The sequence below is a fragment of the Gracilinanus agilis genome, chromosome 2 (assembly GCF_016433145.1).
Source record: "Gracilinanus agilis isolate LMUSP501 chromosome 2, AgileGrace, whole genome shotgun sequence".
Lineage (NCBI taxonomy): Eukaryota > Metazoa > Chordata > Mammalia > Didelphimorphia > Didelphidae > Gracilinanus > Gracilinanus agilis.
In genome coordinates this window covers 529,136,984-529,163,522 of record NC_058131.1, presented here as the reverse complement: position 1 = coordinate 529,163,522, position 26,539 = coordinate 529,136,984, and the positions used below count along the sequence as shown (strand labels likewise).

Below are 26,539 nucleotides of genomic sequence, written 5' to 3'. Positions count from 1 at the left end.
GGGGGGGGGGGGGGGGGGGGGGGGGGGGGTGAAGGGGATAAGAGGAGCATGAATCAGGTAACCATGTTAAAAATGTATATTAATAAATGTTAAAAAAAAAATAATGACCAAGTTTGGCCCTAAAGAAGAGGTATGAGAATGAACCCTTTTACCAGAGGTAAGAGACTATGAATGAAGTCTACTAAATATACTTTTGTCCTCAGTTGATAAGTTGGTTAGTTTTGTAGAAATGTCTATTTTTCCTTTCTTATTTACTCTTATTATAAAGGATTGTTCTTTGGACTGGGGAATGAAATAAGATTACTTTGGGGGAAAGTGACGTAGAAACTAAAGATATCAATATAGTTTTTTTGTTTTTTTAAGGATAGAGGAGATCTGAGCATGTTTGTAGGCAGCAGGGAAGAAGCCAATGAGTAGGACCCATTGAAAACAAGAGAGAAAGGAATTATCAATGGAACAATATCCTGGAAGATATGAAAGGGGAAAGGAAAAAGGACACAAGTAGTAACATTGGCCTTGGCAAGGAAAAGGGCCATTTATTCTTCAGATAATTGAGTTAAGGCGGAAAAGAATAAAGTGGGGAAAATAAAAGCAGAAAGGAAAGGGATGTAAAAACAAATGGAATCTATGGGGTTTTTTAAGTATAAAATGGTTTTGAGGTATGGAATTGGGAAAATGAGAAAGCTCAAAGTGTTGACATTCTCTGTAAGACAAGAAACAAAGACATCTGCTAAGCTGAGTCACAGGTGGTATGGGGGCAGCACTGGGGGCTTGAAGAGAGAAAGCAAGATTTGAACAGCTGCTAAGGAGAAAGAGATAGAAAACCAATCAAACTGAGATGAGATAACATAAATTTGTGGGGGGCCCAATTCTGTTGTGTGACTTCCTCCAGTATCACAGAGGAAGGAAGAGAGAAGTTCCTTTATTTTGCAGATGAGGAAATAAAGATCCACAGAAGTGGTATATCTGGCATTTGAAACCAGAGTCTAGACTGGGAAGCTGAATTCCATGCCTTTAGAATCAGAGTTCTAGAATTGGAAGGAGATCCAATATTCTCCTTTTTTACCCAGAGGTATTAACTGATCTTCTAAGAGCATACAAGGTAGTAAGTAGCAAAGCCGGGACTGGAATACAAGTTTTCTGACTCTAAATTGCGTCACTCTTTTACAAATGAAATAAGCCAAATTCTAGGTTGTTAGGCCTTCAAATTGCTAATAAGCAATATTTAATTCTTAATATTTAAGAGAGAAGCTCTTGGAATTTAGAAAAGTTTCCAATTCTTGTTTCCATGCCTGGAATATTCTCCCTCTTCACTTCCACCTTGTTATCCATAACTCCTATAAAGGCTCTGCTCAGAAATACATTTTTCTACAAGAACCTTCTCCTAATTGCTCCCATTTTTTAGTGTGCCATTCCCCAACTACCAATGTTTTGTAGGTTTTGTTTACTTCTCTGTATATATTGTTTCTTCCCAGAATTGTGTGGGGGACTTAAGTCTCAGAAGGTGTCATATTTGTGTCTTGTATTCCCTGTGCCTGGCACACAACAGACAATAAGTGCCTAATGAACTGAATGCTTTCCACAGTAGCTCACCTACATGCCCACAGGCATATATCAACTAAGGCAGAAGAGAGACCAAGACATTCCCTCTACTCAATAAACTTCCTGAAAAGCTGAGTCATCCCCCCTACTCAATAAACTCCTCTAGTTCTTTTACCACCTCCAAATTCAAATACTGTTGGACCTTCAAAGCATTTCATAATCTGCCCCCCACATACAAATCTTTCCAGTTTTCTTACACCTCACATCCCTCCCTCCAACTCTTTCATCAAGTGACACTTGCCATCTTGCTGTTTCTTAAATAAGACATTCCTTCTGACTGGGCATTTTTACTTTCTCATGCCTAGGATTGTCTCCCTCCTCATCACCACCTCGAGGCTTCCCTGACTTCCTTCACATTTCAGCTAAAACTCCACCTTCTACAAAACCTTTCCTGATCCCTCCCTTTAATGCTAGTGTCTTCCCTCCGATGATGAGCTCCAATTTATCCTGTATATATCTTGACTGTACATAGTTGTTTGCATGTTGTCCTCATCCCTCATCTGACTAAGAGCTCCTTTGAGAGCAAGGCCTGGCTTGGCTTTCTATTTACAGAACTTCGAACTGTGCTTGGCACACAGTGGGCGCTTAATAAATGTTTTATTAGCCTGAGAATGTGTGATCTCTTTTCTCCCAAGTCTTCAGGCACAAGTCGGGCAACTGACCTATCCTTGATCTGCACGGTCAGTATTTTGGGGATCTCTAAGCGCAGGAGCCCAAGGGAGGAGCTGGATGGCCTCAGGAGGTTCCAGCTGGACCCTAGAGGCCGGAAGTGAAAGAGACAGATGAAGACTTCTAGCTGGAGAGGCTGTACAACAGTCATTCCCTTGACTGAATCCTCATAGCAAAGCAAGGGCAATGGCAGCTCCCGACCTCGTCAGGCCCCAGCAACCCGCTCAAACAAGCTCCGAGTGGGGCTAGGCCTGGGGCACCGAAGCCACCGTACCAAAGCTCGGTAGGGAAGTCAAGAGTCTAGACCCCTCCGACAACCACGGCTCCGCCTCCAGACCCGGGTGAAGCCGCGTCGCGTCGCGGAGAAGAGTGGTCAGAAACAGGGTCCCTGGCTCCCAGTCCCTCCCTCACCTACCCAAACGGCCGGCTCCCGTAGCCGCAGAGTACTTGTCTCCACCTTCGCCGTCTCAGCCAAAATGACCTGACAGGCGGAGTCTCCGAATGATGAGCACCACGCTTTCTCCAATCGCCTTCCGACCTGGCAACGTCCTGCTTGCGGATTGGCTGCAGGGAAAAGCTATGCGGGGTGGGACAGGGAACGAAGGCGAGGCCGAGGGGGAGGTGGGAGTAGCGGTTGCTCTGAGACTGACAGTATGTGACAGGCTGTGGGTCACTCTCTAGAGTGGGGCAAGAGGTTTAGGGAAACGGGGTGGGAGAGTGAACAAATTACTACTCTCCTTCTAGGGTATCTTCCCGAGTACCTGTGCCTCAGGGGCTCGGGGGCTCCGCCCAGGTTCGCTCCCGAACACTGTTCCTTGGAGTAGGATGAAACGTTCTCTGGATAGATGGATGAATGGATGGATGTATTGTATCCCCAACCCCTAGAATAGTTTCCAGAACATAGCAAAGGCTTAATAAAAGCCTATTTGATTGATTGAAAGATCTCTGACCAATCCCGTGCTGTGCCCTTTCTTTACCTCCTAGAGAACTGCCCGAATCTCAGTTTCCCCATCCTGACCTTCCTGCAATTTTCAGAGGTAGATTTTGGTCCTATAACAAAAACAAAAGTAAAAACAAACAAACACTTTCCAATTCACTGATGACTGCATTTGGTTAGTGAGCTTTTCATCACCGGAGGTATTCTAGTGAGGATGAGCAGATATTGTTAAAGTAATTCCTGTACACTTAGGGTTAGACTAGAGAAAGGCTTCTGAGGTCCCTTGTGGCTTTGAAATGTTGTAATTCTGACCACTCTCCACGAAGTCTTTTCCATCTTTGCTACGAAGAATCAAGAGTTGTTTTGTGCAATGCCTGACCATACTTTCTTGTCTTTCCTTTAACATAATGGAATTAATATATTTGTACCTTGGTCTTAAAAAAACAAAGACAAAAACAGCCTCTTTTTTTGTACCTCCTCCCTAGCAATAAATATGCCCAGTGGATTTGTTTTGTAGCTGGAGCTGTGGTTCTGTATAGGGAGTAGGAATGGAGCCAAGCAAACTAAATGAGGTCAGTTAGTTGTTGATTTTAAACTGGATCTAGGTCCCTTGATCATTTGTAGCTTGTGTTCCTGAAGATCTCAAGAGAGATGGAGAACAGAGCAAGGTGTCAGAGAATCTCTTGGGTGTCAGATGAGGCTTGGACTTCCGGGCTGGAGGTGGAGAATCTATAGGAATGAACAGTAGACCAAAGGAAGGCTCCTCTGTTGCTAAGGAGGTTGGTTGCTAACCGGAGGAGATACAAAACCTGGCGATTTTTGGCCAGGGTGTAAATATGTTAATTTTGTCGTCTAAAAGGAAGGTCAAGAAAGCAATACCTGGGGGTTGGGGGGAGTGAGAGATGAGGGAATACCTCCAGATCTTACAAATCAAGTCTATGCATATTTTTGTCCTTTGACAGATGCCTGCTTGAAATACTTTCCTTCTTCCATTAATCTATGACCTACTTTCAAAATGACTCAAAACACACATCTTCTATGAAATATTCCTTTCACTTATCACACTAATTCAAATCAAAGAACCATCCCCTTTGCCACTTATGTTTATTCTTACTGAATTATACAATCCTATATATAGTAAGACAGCTTTGTGTTCTTTTCTATTTGTCCTGAGTCCCACAATGGACTGTAGAAATCCCAAGGGCAAGAGCTATTTGTGCATGAATATATATATATGCATATACATATATATATATATACATATGTGCTATCTCCCCATAGTATCTAGTATGGTACTCATAGAAAAAAAGAGTATTCAATAAATGTTGCAGACTGATACTGACTGACTTATCTACAGGTCTGCTTATCACTGCTGTTGCAGCCTGCTTTTTCAGGCAGAGAAGCCTAGATTCTTCCTAAGAAATGTTTGCTTCTGTCATCTTGCTCTAAAGAGATAATTACCCAACCAGTAGCATGCCTAGGGCATGAAATCAGGTTAGCTGGCAGAGGAAAAGCTTGACATTTTACTCTAGATGTGAAAGCTGTTACCTGAAGGTGTTCAATAAATACTTGTTGAATGAATGAAACCTACTCAGAAACTGTCAAGAGAACTTAACTCCAGTACTTTTGCTCAAAGATCATGGAGCAACAGAAGCAATCTCTCTGCTTACTTTTTGGAATCTTTTTTATGTGTTTTTTGAGAGGGTAGGGAGCTTGATGTCTACATGAAACACTATACGATGAGGATTTTAGAAAAGATGATGTCCTCTCCTGCTGTAAAATTCTATGATTCCATGATTCCTTGATATCTTAGCCATTTCCCAAAGTTCCTGCCATCTCTAAGATTCTGATTACAGTACATTATTCATTGATCCATTAATTTCATTAACACCAAGACTGCTGATCAGGCTGCCCAGTCATTTCAAATTTTGAAATGCCATGAAGATGGGAATTAAGCCTTAGGCAGTATCTCAAAATCTTCAGGCCAATTTCAAGTTTAAGAAACAGCTGAAAATTAACAGGTTCTTTGAACATTTATTATAGATTCTAATCAAATGAAAGGCCTTTTGCTTAGTGTGAAATGGACTGTTGGTTCACCTTGGTCCTTTCAACCACAACCACCCATACAGATCCCTTGATAGCATCCTAAACTTTAGATAGCACTAGACAATTCAACAAGCTTTTATTAAGCATCTACTCTGTGCCAGGCACTGTGCTAAGCTGTGGAGATACAAAGAAAGGCAAAAAATGGTCTCTGCTTTCAATAAGCTTACATTTGAATGGAGACAACTTATAAACAACTATGTACAAAAAAAATACATACAGAATTAATTAAAGATAATCTCAGCATAGTTGAACCTAATTACCTTGTGACATTCTGCCTCTGCATGAGAGGACAGAGTGATCTACACCTGTATTCTTAAAGTACTGTATAATGGGTAAGAATCTATACCTTTTCTTTATCCAATTCTGGAAGAGAATCATGTACCTCTGGTCCTACTTTTAGATCTCTTTGGACCCTGCTTGGACAACAATGTGGATCAATAAACTGTTGTGTATTTATTTATGATTGTTTATAATTTATTTTAAATTATATTACGAGGCATGCATCATAGTGGATAAAAAAAAGCAGTCTCAATGTCAAGAAGACTTTCAGTCTTCAGACCTTCAGTATTGTTTTTGAGCCCTGTCTCTGACACATGTAACCCTGGACAAGTTACTTAATTCTCAGTGCCCTATACAACTCTCTAAAACTATGAGTTGCAGAACCAACATGGATTAGTAGGGCTGGTGTCCAATGGGTAGGGAATCAGGGGTGAGGGAAGTATACTAATGAAATCACAAGTTCAGTCCCTAACCTTTGCCATGTGGCAGGCACTGTGCTATGCGCTGAGGATGAAAAGAAAGGCAAAACCTCTCACATTCTAATGGAGGAGACAACATGTAGATAAATAAATATGTACAAGATACATATGAAGTATATGGAAGGTAACTTTGGAAGGGAAAGCTCTCTCACATCTGGGTAGACTGAGAAAGGCCTTCAGCAGAGAGTGGCATTTGAGCTGAGTCTTGAAAGAAACCAAGGATTTCAAGAGATGGAGATGATGTGGAAGAACGTTCCAGAGATGGGAAACAACCAGTAACAAAGTCAAAGAGATGAGAGATGGAGAGATATATGTGAAGAACAGCAAGGAGCCCACTAGGGCTGGATCACAGTTTGTGGAAGGTAGTAGAGTATAAGAAGATAAAGACATGAAAGGGAGGAAGAGGTCAAGTCTGTGAAGAGTTTTTTTTTTTTTTTTTTTTTTTTTTTTTAAGGGGTTTAAGTGATTTGCCCAGGGTCACACAGCTAGGAAGTGTCTGAAGTCATATTTGAACCTAGGACCTCTGGTCTCTAGGCCTGGCTCTCCATCCACAGAGCACCCCAGCTGCCACCATTTGAAAAGCTTTAAATCTGAAATGAGAGACTTTATATTTGATCTTGGAGGTAATAGGGATGCCCTGGGGTTTATTGGATGCCAAATGGACTGACTATGTTTGGCGAAATCAAATTGTAAAGATTTAACCTTAAAGTTCATTTTGGTATAAATTTTTATTTTTTCTAAGCATGCCTATGTATATATTTGACCTCATCTTCACAACAGTCCTATAGATAAGAAAATTGAGGTGCAGAAATAAAACTCATTTTTTCTTTTAAAAAAAATTTCTAACTTTCATTTTGAGCTCCAAATTCTCTCCTTCTCTCCACCCATTGAGAAGGCAAGAAATAAGATATTTTTCATCATGCAAATAAACGTCTTACCCAGGACAATAACTCACTATCATCCAAAAGTAAAATCATATCATACATTTCCATATTACCAATGTTACACAAAAAGCAAGAAAAAAAAAACAAACTTGTACTCTCCTCTCTCTAGAGGTGGATGCCATTTTTAATCACAAGTTGTTTGGAATTGTCTTCAATCATTGTATTGTTCAGAGTAGCTAAGTCTTTCATAGTTGATTGTAGTTACAATATTTCTGTTACTGTATACATTGTTCTCCTGGTTCTGCTCATGTCACTTTTCATCAGTTCATCTAAGTCTTCCCAAGTTTTTCTGAAACCATCCCCCCTCATTACATTACAATCATATACTGCAACTTGTTCAGCCATTCTATAGTTGATGGGCATCTCTTCAATTTCCAATGCTTTGCCACCACAAAAAGAGCTGCTATATTTTTCTTTCCCTATTTTCTTTTATCTTTTTGGGATACAGAACCAGTAGTAGTATTGTACAATTTTATAGCCCTTTGGGTGTAGTTCCACATTTGTCCTCCCAAATGGATGGACAAGTTCACAATTCCACAAATAAAGGCACTGGTAAACCTATACTTCCATATCTCCCCATAACTGATTTTAAAAACTTAGTTCCCCACTCCATTCCTTTGAAGAGGTGAGAGATCCATGAGTATGGTACATGCCACACATTTTTGGACTTTTCCAACATATTGATAAGTTTTACTTATTTTTTCTCCTGTTTCCTGTAAAAAAAAAAATTGTTGTATGTAATGGAATACTGGAAGAAATGCTGATATACCAAAAAAAAAAAAACCCAAATACCAATTTTTTAAAAAGTTAACTAGCTGTGTATATGATTTTATGGATTTTCCCCACTAATATCTTTCTTGTATTGTATGGAATACTGGGAGAAATATTGATATACAAGAAAAAAAAATAGTGGGAAGAGTTTCCACTACAATATCACCCTCTAAACACAAAATAGCTGCTCAACTCTAGCCACCAACATCCTAGCGGCTTCCTACGTCTCTCCCTTCAGAGGCTCAACCTACTCTTTTTCGTCTCTGCTCCTGCGACAGCTTTCCTCGCAGCCTCCGCATTCGGCCGTAGTGATTGGTCGGTGCCAGCCTGGCGTCATCTCCTTGCGCCACTAGAGAGCAAGCGTCCCCCACGTGGGTGAACTGTCGCTGGGCTATGTGGCTGGGAAGTTCCGGGGTTTCTCTTTCCCTGCTTTCCGTGGCTCGCCCTGTGTTTAGAAGGCTCACCTTTGCCTGGCTGCCTGGAAGTCGCCGTGGCTGTAGGTCGATGATGGCAAGTGATGAGTGCGAGGTTCCCACTCGGGACGCCAGAGACCCCGGCTGCCCAGAGGAGCCGCAGGTGCAGCCACTTCAGGGAGGTGTTGAGGCGGGAAGGGAGCAGCGGCCTCCGGCCGGGGAGAAAGAACAGGCTCCAGTTCCGGTCTTGGCCCGAAGCTCGGGCGGGCGGAAGAAGCGGCGGGGCCAGGTCAGCGGGGAGCGCTTCGTGCCGCCCCCGAAGAAGCGGCGGGCTGGGGTCAGCTTCAGCGACCATCACTTCGCCGAAACCAGCTACTATTTCGAAGGCGGGCTGCGCAAGGTGCGGCCTTACTACTTCGACTTTGAGACCTATTGCAAGGGCCGCTGGGTGGGCCGCAGCTTGCTCCACGTCTACAGTACCGAGTTTCGTGCCCACTCTCTAGCTTATTATGAGGCGGCCGCCCAGGCTGGCCGCCTGCGCCTCAACGAGCAGCCTGTGCGAGACCTCGGCGTTATCCTTAAGGTGGGACCTCGAGAGATAAGGGGGAGACATACAAAACCAACGCAAATGCCCCCCCCCCAAAAAAAAAGCCTTACCCAGAGTGGTGCAGTGGGATAGGACACTCAGGAAGAACTGTGTTCAAATCCAGCTTCAGCCATTTAACTGGCATTGTGTCCTCTGGGCAAATCCCTTAATCTTTCAACCTCACTTCCCTCATCTGTAAAATGGGATAATAATAACATCGACCTCTTGATTGATGGTTGTAAGGAGAAAATAAGACAATATTTGCAAGGCGCCCTAGAGATTCTTGATGTTATATTACTATTTTTTATCCTTGTACATTTTCCCTGTTTCACTAGGAACTCTCTCTAGATGATAAGCAAGTTAAAAGCAGTGGTTTTGCCTTCTTGCTCTTAGCAATTTGTCTGCTTAATTGGGTTAGAGAAGTAGATTACTGATGAAACACTTAATGACCTTCGAAAGCACTGTTCTTTAACCTCCCAGAGGACAGAAATGAATAGTTTTTCCTCGTCCTTTTCTGGATCCTGTTTTCTTTTCCAGTCAAGTAATGGAAGTATTGGATGCCATGCTCTATTAATGAAGGCCAATCAATGCTGAATATAGTTGGAAAGTGTCCTCTATGTCCTTACATGACAACTTCTTGCCAGCAAACCCTAGTATTATGCTGGTGCCCTGATAACCCCAATAACCACCTTTCCATGAGTTTTAAAGTGAAATCCATTCTTCTTGATCTTTCTGCATCATTTGATACCATTGAACATCTTGTCACCAATCATCTGGTTACCTACTATAATACTACTACCTCCTGGCTCTCCCTTCCCTTTTTTTTTTTTCATTCCTTTATGGTCTGTTTGTTCTCCACCTTTCCCTTAAGAGTGGCTGAGTATTCTCCATTTTCTGTTCTCAGGATCTCTCCTCTCCATGGTTTTTTTTTTTCTTTTGCTATCTCTTTTATTCCATTAGCTTCAATTGTGATCTCTGTAGTAAAGATTCCTCAACCTGTGTTTACAGAGGACCTTCAGTCCTTGCTAGGCCTATTCTCATCAATCTCCTGCTGACACTTTATATATAACATCCAAAACTAAAGTATTATCTTCCACCCTTCTTCTAAAAGTGCTTTTCTCCCCAATCTCCCCATTTCTGCCAAAGGTTTAACCAGTAATGTAAATTCAACACATCAGTCATCTTAAACTTTTCCTTCTTTCTCACCACCTACATCTAAATAGTGGTAAGATTTTATGGAAGTTCATCATTAATATTTCTTTTATGTTTCTGCTACTACTACCTTATTAACACCTAACAGTGCTAACAGATGCTTCCAATCTCTCCTTTACATCACTCACTGCCAAAGTAATTTTCCCAATATGCATGTCTGATCACAACATTCTCCTGCTCAAAGACCTTCAACAACTCCCCATTATCTACAGAATAACATACAAATTCTTGTTTTCTTGTCACACAAGCTCTCAGGATCTGGCTCTAATCTACCTTTCCAGTTTTATTTTGTATTATTTCCCTTTATACGTAACTATATACCATTAGCTACCTTTTCGTTTTCTGAACCTTGATGCACAATGTCCTCATGCCTGGAATGGCTTTTTATGTTTCTGCCTGTTAAAATCCTTTCCTTCATGGACCAATTATGGTACCACCACCTCTTCCATGAAGTCTTCCCTAACATCCCTAACTAGATGTGATCCTTTACCTCTTACATTCTCTGCTCTTCTCCATATTTATCACTTGTTAACTTTTACTATAATTTTATATATCTCATAACTCTCCATCTCTATCTCTCAGACACCTAGATATCTGAAGCTTCCTACATCTAATATGCTAGCTTACCTAACCTGTGAGATTGTGTGATTTATTGATCCCCATTCATAATGTGGATTGTCGTTATTCTTCATGAATATAACATTCTCAGTAAGTGTTGTTTGTAAACCTCCACCACTTTCAAGTGTTCTGGGAAACTTCACTGTCACGTTCTACTCTCTCATTTCCTCTCCCTTGATTTGTTAAAAAAAAAAAAAAAAAGACATTCCAGCAAAAGAAATCAACACATTAGCTGTGCCTTAATGTTCTTTTGACAGAGAGGTAGTAGGTTTTGGAATGTGACATACATTTTCAGACATCAAGCAATGTAGGTCCTGGGAATACAAAGACAAAATATGAAACAGTCCTTCACCTCAAGGAATTTATAATCTATTGGAGGAATATTAGATATGGTCAAAGTACAAGATTTGTGTCCGTATCCTGTTTTTGTTACTATCAAGGATCTTGTGGGGAGAATGGAAGGCCAAGAAGTCATTTTTGGCAAGGGTAAAAAAACCCTAGAGCAGTGATGGGCAAACTTTTTAAAGAGGGGGCCAAAGGAAAGGAAATGCTCATCTGTCAGTCTGTTTCTAAGGCAACTCTTTCAAAGTTTCATTGTATTGTAATCTACTCTTTGTATTTGTCAGATTAGGAATAATGTCACTTGGTGGGATAGAACATTTTAGGCCCCCCCCCCCCCCAATCTGCCATCAATGCCCTAGAGAGATTATTTGATGTGGTAAAAAGAATTCTGGACTTGGGATTGAGAAGACCTAGTTGATTTTTTTTGTTGTTTGTTTTTTTAAACCCATACCTTCTGTCCTAGAATCCATACTATATTTTAGTTCCAAATCAAAAGAATGGTAAGGGCCAGGCAGTGGAGGTTAAGTGACTTGCCAAAGTCACACAGCTAAGAAGTGTCTGAGGCCAGATTCGAGCCCAGGCCCTCAAAACTCCAGGCCTGGCTTTCAATCCCCAGCCCCACCACTAGTTGCTCCCTGAGAAGACCCAGTTCTGAATCCTACCTCAGAGATTTATTAGCTCTATGACCCTGGTCAAGTCTCTTAATCTTTAGCCTGGACCTTTGTCTATTCATTTGTAAAATGAAAGGGTTGGACTCAAAGATGTTCTGGTTCTAACTCTCAGATACTTTCTCTTGGATAGCTGTGACTGTTCTTGGATCCCTGATACTTTGCTCCTTTCCCACGTGGAATCGGTGCAGGTTTGCCTAATTGAGTTGACTTAGCTGCATGTATCTCTCTGGCCAGGACAATGACTTCCTCCGGAACACCGTCCACAGACATGAGCCCCCTGTGACTGCAGAGCCTATCCGTCTCCTAGCTGAGAATGATGATGTAGTCGTGATAGACAAGCCCTCCTCCATGCCCGTTCATCCTTGTGGTCGCTTCCGCCATAACACTGTCATCTTTGTCCTGGGCAAGGAGCACCAGCTTAAGGAGCTGCACCCTCTGCATAGATTAGACCGACTCACCTCAGGAGTGCTCATGTTTGCCAAGACGGCTGCTGTCTCCGAGCGTATCCATGAACAAGTTAGAGATCGACAGGTAAATAGACATGGACTCATGGGGTCCTTTCCACTTGTGCTCTTCTCAAAGGCCCAGTATGAGTTGAGCCCACAGATTCTTAGTGTTGGGAAGGGAATCATTGAATTCTAAATTTGCTTCTCAAGTCACCTGGTCAAGGTCAGTCCCTGAAATCTTGATGTTGTTTCTGGGATATAGATAATAGGCTCATTTGAATTAGAGCTGGAAGGGACCTCAGAACATTTATTCTAATACCTAATTTTACAGATGAGGAAACTGAGGCTCACAGCATCACATAGTAAAAAGTAGCAGATTACACAACTTTGTTTGATGTCCTGTTCAACTGAACTGAACACTATTTAATTATAATGACCAAGCTTAGCCCCAGAGAACAGATAAGAAATGGTTCCTCTCTCCCTTCTTTGCAAAAGTAGGGGCTATGAATATGAAATGTTGTATATGCAGTCAGATTCAGTTGATAGGTTGGGAAATTTTTTTAATACTTTTTTCCTCTTATGAAGTAACAACAAAATGTTACATATGTTTTGCTTGCTAGGTAATGATGGTAGTTGCCAGTGGGGCAAGAGGGAGGGATACACTGAAATAAAGGAGATGTAAAAACAGGATAGCAATAAAATTAAACATGTTTTCTTTTTTTAAAAAATGTATTTTTAACTTTAAAAATTTTTAATCATTTTTAATATTTATTTTATTTAATACTTAGTGTTAGGAAGTGGAAAATTTATTTTACTATTTTAATTCTTTTTAATTTTGACTTCTGAATTCTCTCTCTCCCTCCAGTCCCTCTCCCATCCTTTGAGAAAGTAAGCAATATACCAGTTATACAGATGAAATCAGGCAAAACATATTTTTGTATTAGCCATGTTGCCCAAAAAAAGGTGAAAATATGCTTTATAGTACTGTATGATGATCAGCTGTGAGACTGCTATTCTCAGCAATACAATGATCTGGGACAGTTCTGAAGGACTTATGACAAAGAATGCTGTCCACCCCCAGAGAAAGAACTGTTGGATTTAGAACACAGATCAAAGGGGCAGCTGGGTAGCTCAGTGGATTGAGAGTCAGGCCTAGAAACAGGAGGTCATAGGTTCAAAGCCAGCCTCAGACACTTCCCAGCTGTGTGACCCTGGGCAAGTCACTTGACCCCCATTGTCCACCCTTACCACTCTTCCACCTATGAGCTAAAACACAGAAGTTAAGGGTTAAAAATATAGAATAAAATAGGAACCCAGATCAAAGCATACTCTTTTCCACATTAGTTTATCTGTGTTTTTATTTTGGGTCTTGGTTTTATAGGAGTATTCTCCAATAACAGTGACCAATATAGAAGTATATTTTATATGATTATACATGTATAACCCATATCAAGTTGTTTACCATCTCCTGGGGGGGAGGGAAAGAAGGGAGAGAGACAATTTGGATATTATAATGAAAATTGTTATTACATGTAATTGGGAAAATAAAATATCTATGAGTAAAACATGAAAAAAAGAGTATGCTTTAATCTGTACTCAGAGTTCACCTCTCTGGAGGTAGATAGCATTTTTCAACATGAGTCCTTCCAAATTATCTTAAATCATTGTACTGGCCAGAATAGCCAAGTCAAATTAAATATTGTTTTAAAAAATGTGTTATGGTGCAGAAAGGCAGGTGGGGAAGAGTACGAAGATTAAAGGGAGATACCCTGTAAATGGAGATACCCAAGGGAGACTTGGGCCCAGAAAGTTCTATGGTGGTGGTTAGATTCTTAGATCTGCTGAATCTGGATATGAGAGAAATGGACCCAGAATACTTGAGCGGGAAACCCTCAAGAGCTGGAGCTTTTTTGCCGAGTTTGTCTTCTCTTCTGCAGTTGGAGAAAGAATATGTGTGCCGGGTGGAAGGAGAATTCCCTTCGGAAGAAGTCACCTGCAAGGAGCCCATCTTGGTAGTGTCCTACAAAGTGGGACTGTGCCGTGTGGACCCTCGGGGCAAGTCCTGTGAAACTGTGTTCCAGAGGCTAAGTTACAATGGTCACTCTAGTGTGGTACGCTGCCGGCCTCTTACTGGCCGCACACATCAAATCCGAGTACACTTGCAGTTCTTGGGCCACCCTATCATCAATGACCCCATCTATAACACAGCAGCTTGGGGCCCTGCCCGGGGCCGGGGTGGCCATATTCCCAAGACTGATGATGAGCTACTACGGGACCTGGTGGAAGAACACCGGGCCAAACAGAGCCTGGATATTCTGGATCTCTTTGAAGGGGACCTACCCCCAGATCTTAAACCTCCCTCAGATCCCCTTCTCAAGCAAGACTTGAAAGAGCCAAAGGCAACCACAAGAGACCCAGAGGAGCCAAACCAAACAGCCCCCCTTGATTTGAACACCAAAGAGGTGACCCCTGGGGAGGCAGCTGGTTCAGGGCTTAAGGAAAGAGAGATAGATCCTCTCTGTGATGAATGCCGGTTGGTGAGACAAGATCCCTTGCCTCAGGAGCTGGTAATGTACCTTCATGCCCTACGTTATAAAGGACCTGGCTTTGAGTATTCTTCACCCATGCCTGCTTGGGCACAAGATGATTGGAAAGAAGACTAAGGGGTAGGGCCTCCCTGAATTGCCTTTTGTGTTGGAGGCAAGGCCACCATCCCTCACAGAACTAAGAACCCTCTTAGTGAGGGGAAGTAGACATTCTTTGTTGGCACTTGGGAACTAGAAAGGAGGAGTTTGGGGCTCTGAAAAAGCTTACTCTTTTTCAGAACCAAAAGGAACTTATATACCTCATTAGCCATCTTACCTCCAGCCAGAGTTTTGGCATCTCTTAATTCTGAAAATGGGCTTCCCAATGTCTCTTTTGGGGGTTGTTCTCTGAGCTTTCAGGTGCTGCTGCTTAGACCATATCCGGGGGCTGTACCTGGATCCCTTTGACCTTCCTTGCTTTGCAGGAAGAGGCTTTCTCCCTCCTACAGAAAATTTCTTTCCTATCCACTGTGATTTGGTTCCTGTTTCTCAAGGAATATGTAGTATAGCACCTAGATTTGTAAAATGCTTTTAGTCAGGCAGTAAATATTTTTAAGATGCATTTTGTTTTTTTACATTATGACCCCTTCCCAATTGTGTTGCTACCTCCCCTCAGCATCATAACTGCAAATGACAGATTATATAATAGCCCCCAGCCTCCACCTTCTCCACCAAGATGGGGGACTTATTTCTCAACTTCAGCCTTCAAGAACCAACACTGATCATTCTATTTGATATGAGTTCTGATGTCATTTACATTAATGTAACCTTTGCATCTGATGTTCTCTTAGTTCTGCTTTCTTTACATTGTTATCAGTAGGTCCCATGGGCTCTGAATTCCTTGTCATTCTTTATGGCACAATAATATTCCATAATCATCACAATTCATCTATTCTCCAATCATTAGATCTCTGCTCTTTTGTTTCAGTTTTTTGCTGCTATAAATTAGTATACATAGGACCTACGTTTCCAATAGTTTCCAATAGAATCATGTAGTCAAAGGGTATGAAGCCATATGACAAAAAGCAGAAAGTTCAAGAAATTGAGAGTCAGAGGACCCAAGTTCAATTCCCTCTACTGTGTGCTACTCTTATGATCTTGGATCCTTTATTGGGCCCAATATTTCTTCATCTGACATGTATAGGAGTTGGACTAGATGTGTACTAGGCTCTCTGTTTTAGTTCTAAATCTATGATACTGTGACTTTTCTCACATAATCCCAAATTGGTTTTCAGAATGGTTTTCCAGTTCACAGCTCCACCAACAGTGGATTGTTGGGTTTGTCTTCCCACAGCTCCTTTTGCACTAGTTGACCATAAATAAGTATTTATTTATTGAGTGTTAGTTTTGTGGGTGTGAAAAGAATGACATTTATGTCCCAGGGAGAAAGGTATTTGTGTGCAGAGTCTATGTATGTGGCACAAATTGGAATAGACTGGACTGCATGAATGAGGTAGGTGTTGGCTAAGTATTAGCATTTATTTTGATGCCTTAAGAATCCTTCATTTCATCAACTGTGGGCAGATTATATCTACTACTTTACTTGAGTCATCAGTGCTGAGTTGCATAGCAAAAAAAGTTCATCCTCCTAGGTGGTCAGCATCCTGGTGATAAGCCTCTTGGCATTTAGGTAAGGCAAGCATTTATTTACTTTCTTAGCATAGACTTTGGGTACCCAAGATTACTTTAGCACTGCAGTGAAGCATTCAACTAAAATTCAACAAGCACTAGGAGATTGCCACCTCTCTAGCTCAGGCCCTTAACATTTGTAGCCTGGTTCAGAGGTGATCAGACCACATGCAGCCGAAAGTACTCCCAAATGCAGCATGAATCACATTAAAGTGTGATTGGGAAATATTTAACAAAATAAAAATACAATAAAATATAGACAATGTTAATATGTGGATTTCTAAGTCAATATGCAGTTTGCCAGGTTAGGAACCCCTATTTCTACATGAATTTGACACTAATGAACTGACTGAGGAAATAGGTTTAATCATATGAACATATTGATTTATTAAGCAATGCATACTAATTGCCCAATGAATCAAGATCAGGCCTGGACCCCAAATGCAGGAGGGAGATAGACTTTTATACATAAAAAAATCAGATGAGACCAATTAATTAAAAGGAAACAATACAATGTTAGGTAATCTGATTTCTAATTGGAGGAAAGATTGGGGGTTTTCCAAGTTGGGAGGGGAAGAATGAACAGAAGTATCTCACTCCAAGTGTCTGTAAACAATCAAAGAAACATAGAAATAATGACTGATCAATCAGGATGGGGCCAGTTTCCAGATAAGACATCTGGGTTTGCTTGATAATAATACAGTTATTAAAAAATTCCTTGCATCAGTCTTAGAATCTGACTGCATTTCTGGTCAGCATAGCCCAAGTCCTTGATTAAGGACAGCTGATACAGGTGGTCCAGCTTCCCAGCCACATAGGGCGAGGTTCAAACAATGCAATAAGGTTTTCTCCTAACTCCCACAATTGAATAAACTTTTCTCATAGGACAGAATTTAGACTAAATAATTGGTAATTTTTTTTCCCTGTTACATGTAAAAACAATTTTTAACATTTAAAAAAAATTGAGTCCTAAATTCTCTTTCCTCCTTCCTTCCCCTCCCTTTGCTAAGACTGTAAGCAATCTGATACGGATTTTTTTGTGTACGATCATGTAAAACATTTTTCCATATTAATCTTTTTGTGGAAGAAAATTCAAACAAAAAGAAATGGAGAAAGTGAAATATAGTGTACTTTGGCTAGACCCATAATTGAATAGAAACTAAGCTAGCTCCAGAATTGAGTCACAAAATGGAGACTGTGGTTCACTCAATTCCCACAATTAACCACTTGCTGTCCTAATCCCCTCAATTTTCTTGAATTACTGACCTGGACTATTAATTAGACTATTTGATTTCTCTGCTTCCAACCTCTTCCTTTTCCAATCCATCCAAAATAATTTCCCTACATCATAGATCTGACTAGGGCATTTTCCTATTCAAAAGCTTTCCTGGCTCCTCAATTACCTCTGGCATAAAATGCAAACAGCCTTAGTATTTAAAGCTCTCCAAGATCTGGCTTCAACCCACATTTCTACCTTTATTTCATATTACTTCCCTTCACAAGCTATATTCTAGCCAAATCACAATGCCAGCTGTTCCCCAAACTCCTGCCTGCTTATATTGTAACCCATTCCCTATGTCTAGAAGTCATTGGAATGGCAAGGTGGCATCTTAATGCACAGAGTACTTGGCCTAGAGTCAGGAAAACGAGTTCAAATCCAGCCTCAGACATTTACTAACTCTGTGACCCTGGGCAAGTCACTTAACCCTGTTGGCCTCAGTTTTCTCATCTATCAAATGAGCTGGAGAAGGAAACAGCAAACCACTCCAGTATGTCTACCAAGAAAACCCCAAATTGGGTCAGGAAGAGTTGGATAAGACTGAAATGGGTGAACAGTAACAAAGAAATCACTACTTTATTTCTGCCTCTTTGAATCCCAATTCTCAAGGCATAACTTTGGAGCTAGTTACTCTGAAAAGCCATCACAGTCTGTGATGTTTGAAGCATGTAAGGTGATAGGGGTACAAAGACAAACAAAATAATGGAGATGAAATACAATGCATATACCATGCAAAAACAAAATGGGGCAGGGGAAGGGAGCACTAGCTAATGAGGGAAAGGTATCAAATAAACCTAATAGAATGTACCCAAACTGGGTCTCAAAGTTTTTTTAAACCATAGCTTCTGTCTTAGAATCAATATTGATTATTAATCCCAAGGCAGACAAATGATTAGGACTAGGTATTAGGGGTTAAGAGACTTGCCCAGGGTCATATAGCTGGAAGTATCTGAGGTCAGAGTTGAACGTAGGACCTCCTGTCTCTAGGCCTGTATCTCTATCCTCTGAACTACCTTGCTGCCTCAGAAGCTAGATTCTAAGAGGCAGTAGTCAAGGGAGTGAATTCCAGGCATAGAAGACAACTACACAAAGGCATAAAGGTAGGAGATGGAAATAGCACATATGAGAACACTTAAATTGAATGTGAAAATTCAGTGAGTGAAGCAGAATAATATGAAAATTAGAAAGTTAATCTAGAGTCAAATTATAGAAAGTTTAATTATTAAAGTAAGGAATTTTTATTTTATTCTAGAGTCAGTGGGGAGCCACTGAAGATTCTTGAGCAGAAGAGTGATATATGATCAAGTGTGTGCTATTACAAAGATTATTTTGGCAATTGTGTGGAAATTAATTTGGAAAAGAGAATTTGGAAGCAAGTGGACCAATGAAGAAGCAAAAGCCTGCTGGTGGATATTCATACCTCAAGGCTTTCTCCCCTCCAGTTCATTTTCCATTTAGCCATTAAAGTGATTTTCCTAAAGAGCAAATCCAATCATATCACATCCCTACTTGATAAACTCCAGGTGCTTTCAGAGTCAAATACAGAATCCTCTTCTTGGTGTTTGCATGTTGTCCCTTCCATTGTATTGTAAGCTCCTTGAAGGTAGGGACTGACTTTTGCCTCTTTGTATTTCCAGCACTTAGCACACTGCCTGCTACACAGTAGGCACTTTTAAAATGTAGATTGATTGAGGCATTTGAAGTAATCCAAGTGAGGTGTTGAAGGCTTAAAGTAAGAGTTAGTTGGGAGCAGAACCACCCCACTGATCTCCACATTCCTGGGACTCTCTCCTTCAAATTACTATTACAATTTCTTATTTGTGTAGCCTTTCTGCCCTCTTGTTAGAATGTAAGCTTGATGGTAGGAAATGTTTTACTTTTGTTTTTGTTTGTGCCTAGTATGTCCCTGTTGCATATGCTATCCACTTGGATTGGCATCCAGTACAACAGGCATTTATTAAGCACCTTTTGGGTACAAACCCTTGTGCTAAGTGACAAAAATAAAAATTTGTTCCTGACCCAAAGTTTAATTCAACTGCAAGGATATATGCATCTGTATGACCAGTGGCTCCAAGAAGCTGTAGCATTCAAAGTGACTACCTCCTGGTACCCATCTCAGCAGATAGGCTAAACCAGCTGGAGGGTAAGGGACAGGCCTCAGACCTGTTGGTGAATTAGAGGAGCTGCCTACCCCAAGCTTCTGAAGACTTCCCCTGGGGGAATGCATAGATCTGAAGCAGGCCCTGTGCAGCACTTAGAGCTTGGTCAGATATGGAAGACACCAAGGTCTTCCACTGCATCCCAGACCACCACTGGTCATCCTGACTTGCCACTAGACTTTGGTGGCTCTGGAAGAGGGTGTGAGGCTTACAACTTTGTGCAACTCTGCTTCACTAAAATCCAGTGTATACAGAAGTTAAGACATCACCCTTTGATGTCATTGGTCCTCTGAAAACAACGGACAAACAGTAATCAGCCTGACCTCAGTAACTCCTCTGAGCTTCAATTTCTTCATCTGTAAAATGGATTGGATTAGATAGCCTCTCATGTCCCTTCCAACTTTCAATCTGTTGACTTATCTATATAGATAATACAGAGAATCATGGAATTTAGAGCTGGGAGGGACTTTCAAGATCATCTTATAAACCACTTCACTCATTTAGAGATGCAGAAACTGAGGTCAGGAGAGACTATTTAAGTAGGAAATCCTAACAGCATCTCAGAACAATCTTTCTTGGGATGTAGTACACATGCTAAATCTTGAAGGAAGCCAGGTGGAGGTAAGGGGAGATGATGACTTTTGAAATTTTTTTGCAAAGACATTGAAGTGGGTGTAGGACTGCTGAGTTCAGGGAACAGCAGGAAAGCCCATTTGGCTTGTGTAAAGTACATGAAGGAATAAGGCTGGCAAGGTAACTTGGAGGTGGATTATGAAGGGGCTTTCAATGCCAACCTGAAGAGTTTATATTTTTTCCAAGAGGAAATTGGGAGCCATTGAAGATTTAGTAAGAGAGGGACATATCCCCATTTGTGCTTTAGAAACACAGCCAAATCAAGGGTGGAATAGCAAGGGAGAGGTCCTGGAAACCAGGCATCTAAGAGGCTGTTCTGATAATCCAAAATGGATATGGCAAGGGCCTGGATTAGAGGTCATGGCCATGTGAATAGAAAGAGAGACAAGGCATTTTGGAGGTAAAATTGAAAGAACTTGGCAACTGGTTGTACATGGAGGATGAGATGAAGTGAAGTACACAGAAGAGTTGCAGACTTTGGGGGAATTAGGAAACCCTTGTATAGGTGATAGCACCTAAACTGAATCTTGAAGAAAACATGGGATTCCAAAAAGTTGAGGTCAGGAGAATAGGAACGTTTGAGAAGAAAACATTTTTAGCCATTGAGATAGGGATCCCTTATATTCCTTTTCATGGAGACACAGATTTCTTTAAATACCAAATAAAGTGTATGTTTCCATAGGCAAAGTAGAACAGAGAAAGAAGTAAACATGATGAAGGAATGACAAAGGAACAAAGTACCCTGAAGAAAATGAAGTTATCGCACTGAATCTTGACAAAGGCAAAAGATTTAGTAAAACCAAGAGATCATTGCAGAAGCAATTCTCTTGTCATGAAACTTCATGAGTTAACCAAGGCCTAGCTTTCTAAATTAATTTTGGGGATGATTTCAAATTCTTAAAAATCTATTCATTGGCCAGAAGGACTAAATTTGCAATTGACAATTGGTCTAGTCTACAGGTGTTCTCATTAGTATTCCTAATTAGCGTCTCAGACATCCTTGGAGCTAGCATAGACAAAGGCACACCTGGCCTAGGTGCAAAAGGCCATCTCCCCCCTCAACTAGTTATTTCCTGTCTTGTAACCTTAAACTGTATGAACTTTACCAGTAATGAGAATTTAGCAATTCTGTGTTTTATCAGGACTTTTGTATCACAAAAATATTCCTTTGAAATTGACTGGCTGTATTGTTTCCCCTGGCTGCTACTAATATCTGCCAGGAGTTCAATGGGTAATGATTTTTCCTAATAAAATAACTCAAGCTGGACCGCCAGTGTGAACACTCTTCCCAACCTTCATTCTGGCTCCTTGTCTTTCTGTAATTTCTACTGCTTCATGTCAGTTGCTCCTCCCCAGTCAAAAAACCCTATCTAGGCCTGATTAAGCTGGCGGTGGCACATGAAACCATCAATCTTTCAAGGACTATTTGCTTTTCCTTTAAGTACTGTAGTATACAATAATTTCAACATGTAACTTGAAACTATCCTATTTGTGTCCTTCAGGTCTTCCTTCTACTTGTTTCCTTTTGTGATAGCCATCTTTTTACTAAGATCTGAACCTCTAGCGTTGTATGTGTACTGATTCCTGTATGTGACAAAATTGGCCATCAACCAAAGCCTAGTGCTTTCAAGGATGAAAAATAAAAGATGTCAGTATGAATCCCTGGCCTTTTCGCTTACATCTTAGCTATTAAATCTTATATTCTCCTCTTATTCTTGGTTTATATTTCCTTCCTAACAATTCATTTCAATTCGACATGCATTTATTAAGTGACTTCTCTGTGCCAGGCACTATGGTAGACTTCAGACAAAAACCAAAACAAACAAAAAATATTTCTACCCTCAAAAAGCTAATGCTCTGCTTTTTCATTCTTCTCCTGTTGAGCACTTATCAGATAGATATTAAAAGCATACACAGGAGTGCCTACATGACTCAGTGGAAAGAGAACCAGGCCTGGAGATTGGAGATCTTGGTTTCAAATCTGACCTCAGATCTGCCTGGGCAAATCACTTAACCTCTTTTGCCTGGTCCTTAGCACTCTTGTGCATTGGAACTAGTACTTAGTATTGATTCTAAGGCAGAAAGTAAAAGTTAAAAAAAAAAAAAAGCATACAGAAAAAAGGGCAGCTAGGTGTCTCAGTGGATAGAAAACCAGGCCTGGAATTGGGAGGCCTTGGGTTCAAATGTGGCCTTAGACACTTCCTAGCTGTGTGACCCTCGACACGTCACTTAAACCCAATTGCCTAGCCCTTATCACTTTTCTGACTTAGAATTGGTATTTCTATCAATTCCAAGACAAAAGGTAAGGGTTTTAAAAAAAAGCAACAACATACAGAATATCTAAAATAGCCCCTGAGCTCATGGAGTTTACCGTCCTTAAGACAGAGACAGAACCCATATATTTAAGAAGAACTATAAAATGTTAGAGGTAGAAGAGACTGAGACTATTTGAGTAAAATCTATCATTCCCACCCCTATTTTGCACCTGAGAAAGTGAGACCTAGAAAGGACAATCAAGTGATCAATGGCAATGGTTAGCTTTAGTCAGACCACTTGAGTCAAAGCCTATTCCACTGGAATATTATTCTGTTCTCAAGGAAGATCTGGATGAATATGAGTCATTTTGGGTCCCAAACACCATGAGGAAATCAGGCTGATTGCAGAATTGGATTTAATCTCAGTTGGAAGGGAGAGAAGTGATTTTTTTTGGTTGTTGGTTCTTGTTTTATTTGAGCCTACTGTAACTTTTGACCCTTTGCATAAATAGGTGCAAATTGAGTAAATGTAAAGCCTTACAGTTGGATTCTAAAAATCAAACTCAGAAGTACAAAATTGGGAAAGCATGGTTCCAGGTTGAGAAAAAAAATCTGAAGATTTTAGATGGCCCAGTAGATAGTTCATTGTGCCCAAAGTTATGATGATGAGGTCAAGTATGGCATCACTCACTTAACTAGCTGTGTGACCCTGGGCAAATCACTTAACCTTTGCCTCAGTTTCCTTAACTATAAAATGGGATTCACCATAGCACCTATCTCACAGGGTTGTCATAAGACTTAAATGAGATATCAAATGAGATCGGTCATCCCAATTCATAATCTCAGGGCTATCTTTGTCTCTTCATTCTCTTTAACCTAATTTGGATTTAAAAATTAATATGCAAAATACTAAATATTATGTTTACACATTTTTATTAATAATAAACTAACAAAAAAGACTTAACTAAAAGGTTACTAACCAGCCCACTCCAAGGACCAAAGAGAAAGAATGAGGCGGAGCCTCAGAACTTATACAAATGTGACCACACAAATTTAAACAAAAGGAAAAGCATTATAGGTAATACAGAAAGGAATTCTGGGCAATGCAATCTTTAGGGGTTCAAGATTTTCCAACTATACATTACCCCCTGTGATCCTATTTGGTAGACCAATCTCCCCAAAAGGATCATGAAAACCTAATCAACTTAGAAATTTCAATAATTTGTAATTAAAAGGAAAAGAGAACAAAATCAATGATTTGCTACATTAACAAAAGGCTAATTTGGGGGCAGTCCCCTTTGGTATAAAAGTATACATTCAAAACAAATGCTTTCAACCCCCCATAGTTCAAATTCACATCCCAAAGTTCAATCTGAATCTTCTTAATGCAATGTGTGGTCTCTGCAGATATTTTCATGCCCCTTCTCCAAACAGGTTCGTCTTCTGGATTCTGGGAGGTAGTAAGTTTCTTATCCTAAAATTTCCTAAATTCAATTAAAAGTTCACAACAATAACAAAGTACCCCCTGAAGTGGATAATAAAAAACAGGGATCACTCAGGGATATGTGGTTGAGTTATAAGGTATATGAATCATTGCAAAAGATATAAAAAACATAAAAAAATCCAAATAAAAGAGAAAAAATATCTTGTGGATGAAATAGAAAATGCCAAAGTCTTATGTCTAAAAAAATCTAAGTAAAGGAAAAATAAAACTATAACAGGTCCTTGAATCAGGACTTAATTAAAATGATTTAAGTAATTATGCACTTACCCAATCAGTAGCCAGGACTACAGAAAGTTTGCCATACTATGAAATACAGAAAAGGGACTAGATTATAGGAGCAAATAGAAGCCAGGATGGCAGCTAAAAAGGTGCTTGTTAGAATGTGGTTCAGAGGAAGTCCTGCGTCTTTATATATGTTAAGCTTAGCAACTTGAACTCCAAACAAGTTCAAGTTCTCTTGTCTTGGCTCAAAATTACATCAATCCCCCTGGATTAGTTGGTCTATTTGACTTTGTGCTCGATAGGTACTCTGCAGGTTAGCTTTGTGCTTCTTTGGCACTGTGAAATGGCTTTTTAAATATTCTCTTCTTCTGGAATCAGACAGAATCATTAAGCAGAGTCCCATAATTATTTAAATAATCAAAGACATTCTATAGTTTAAAGCTTTTGGGGTATGCATTAATATTAGAACAAATGTACTTTAAACTTATATTACTGCAAAATAAAAAAAAGAATTATATTAATTATATGTACTTCAAAGTACTTAAATACTATATTGCAAATATAAGAAAGAAAAAAACAATAATAAAAATGTTTTAAAAATCAAAAATATATATCTTAGAATCAGTGACACACTGTTTCAGCCAAGGAGAGGTAAAATACAAAAATTCCTCATCAAAAAATGAGATCCATTTCCTTTTTAAACTTGGCCATGATCCACTGTGTGAGTGAAAACAATTTTTGCAAAATAGCAGATATATAAAAACAAAACAGTAGTAGAGTAGATAATACACATTCAAATAAAGTACCAAATTCCCAAAATTCACAATAGCCTAGTTAATAACAATAGCAAACAAATCCATTATTATATAGGATTCACATGAGTTTATATATAGCCACTTACTGTGTGATATTTTAAAAATCTATGAACTGATGTATACTTATCACAAATTCAACAGATAGAGCAAATCTTTTAACCTTGGCAACTGCTGATGAAAACCTATTTGGGAGTCTAAAACATCACCAAGAATTTAAATCCTTCTGGTGGAAGTAAATTAAACTAAAGAGTTAAAATATCATGCATGCAGGAGCTCTTTTTGGCTTCCTGTTTTATATATAAAAAGTTTTGAAAGGAACTTCTATTTGGTTCTCTACCTTTTAATACAGCATTCTTTATAATATGTATGATTTATTTATATATATAGATACATATGCATGTATATATATACATATATGTATATATATAAATATCATCCATTCAAAAGGTACTAGGTATCTAAGTCATTTCTAAAAACCCCTTATAAAATTTACAAATTAAATTCTTAAGTCATTATATTTTTCAAGGTCGTATACAGCATCATGTGACCTCGATAGTTGAGATGACAAATCCAGGATACATAAGACTTATGGACTTTTTACAATGATATGTTGTTCAGCAAAATCATAGGGAAATGGTACAGATAAAGAATCATATGATAGAATAGATATTAATTAGATTACTACAGATAAATTAAAAAATAATTTAAAACTTAAAGAAATCAGCACTGAGCATAATACGGAGGAATCTCAAATTGGATGTATTGTAAAGGCTAGCCAAATGGCAAGGGAGTGCAGGGAGATAAATTTCTCCACTGAATCTTAAGATTAGTCAAGCTCTCAACTGCAAGGTATTCAATCAGCACAAAACCCCCCCTGGAAAAGAATTAAGCAGATCCAACCTGCACTTTGTAACTTTAGCAACTCAAATTGATGTTTCAGAGTTTCAAGCTTGCTTTGAAACAGCATTATTCCTGAACAGGCTGAATGGAGTTTGTTTATAGAGTAAACAAAAAGAAGCAAAATTTCTAGAGGGAGAACAATAGAGTATTTGCATATGAGAGAACTGGCTTCTCTTGGTCAGAAGTCCAAAAGACAAAGATAAAATCCCAAAAATTTCTACTTCAAATCCACTGATTGGTCTCTCTGTCCTCAAAAGAAAAATTGCAGAGAAGTCCCCTTCCTGTGGAAAAAAAAATCCCGAGTTGCAAGTTTCTCTCAGCCAGGTGTCCAGGATCAGCTTAAGGCTTTGGCTTAAAAAATGGCTAGAAGGAGGTGTGGAAAACCCACATGGGCTGGGGGAAGGAATTGGAGTGGAAAGATTTTTATACCTCACCTTCTTGGAAGAAAAAAAAAGCAGCTCAGATTGGTAGACTCTCAGGCTG

At 39.8% G+C, this 26,539-nt stretch overlaps 2 protein-coding genes across 2 annotated transcripts in view; one reads left to right on the top strand and one right to left on the bottom strand.

Annotated features, from left to right (window-relative positions):
- CCDC32 (coiled-coil domain containing 32) overlaps nt 1-2,729 on the bottom strand; it is a 17,468-nt gene extending 14,739 nt beyond the window's left edge. Inside the window, exon 1 of the mRNA XM_044662210.1 lies at nt 2,687-2,729. The gene's annotated coding sequence lies outside the window, so the exon portion shown is untranslated. The remainder of the gene's footprint in view (nt 1-2,686) is intronic.
- A 5,451-nt stretch (nt 2,730-8,180) lies between these two features.
- On the top strand, nt 8,181-18,856 carry RPUSD2 (RNA pseudouridine synthase domain containing 2). Its single transcript, XM_044662209.1, has 4 exons — nt 8,181-8,783; nt 11,864-12,160; nt 14,013-14,741; nt 18,821-18,856. Exons 1-3 carry the CDS (start codon nt 8,181-8,183, stop codon nt 14,736-14,738), a joined length of 1,626 nt encoding a protein of 541 aa, XP_044518144.1. The 3' UTR covers nt 14,739-14,741; nt 18,821-18,856.
- The last annotated feature ends 7,683 nt before the right edge of the window (nt 18,857-26,539 follow it).

Excerpts from the sequence above, each read along its gene's own strand:
- RPUSD2 (XM_044662209.1), top strand. The coding sequence starts at position 8,181 with ATGTGGCTGGGAAGTTCCGGGGTTTCTCTTTCCCTGCTTTCCGTGGCT. Across the intron at positions 8,784-11,863 it reads ACCTCGGCGTTATCCTTAAG|GACAATGACTTCCTCCGGAA; the intron begins GTGGGACCTCGA and ends CTCTCTGGCCAG. Across the intron at positions 12,161-14,012 it reads AACAAGTTAGAGATCGACAG|TTGGAGAAAGAATATGTGTG; the intron begins GTAAATAGACAT and ends TCTCTTCTGCAG.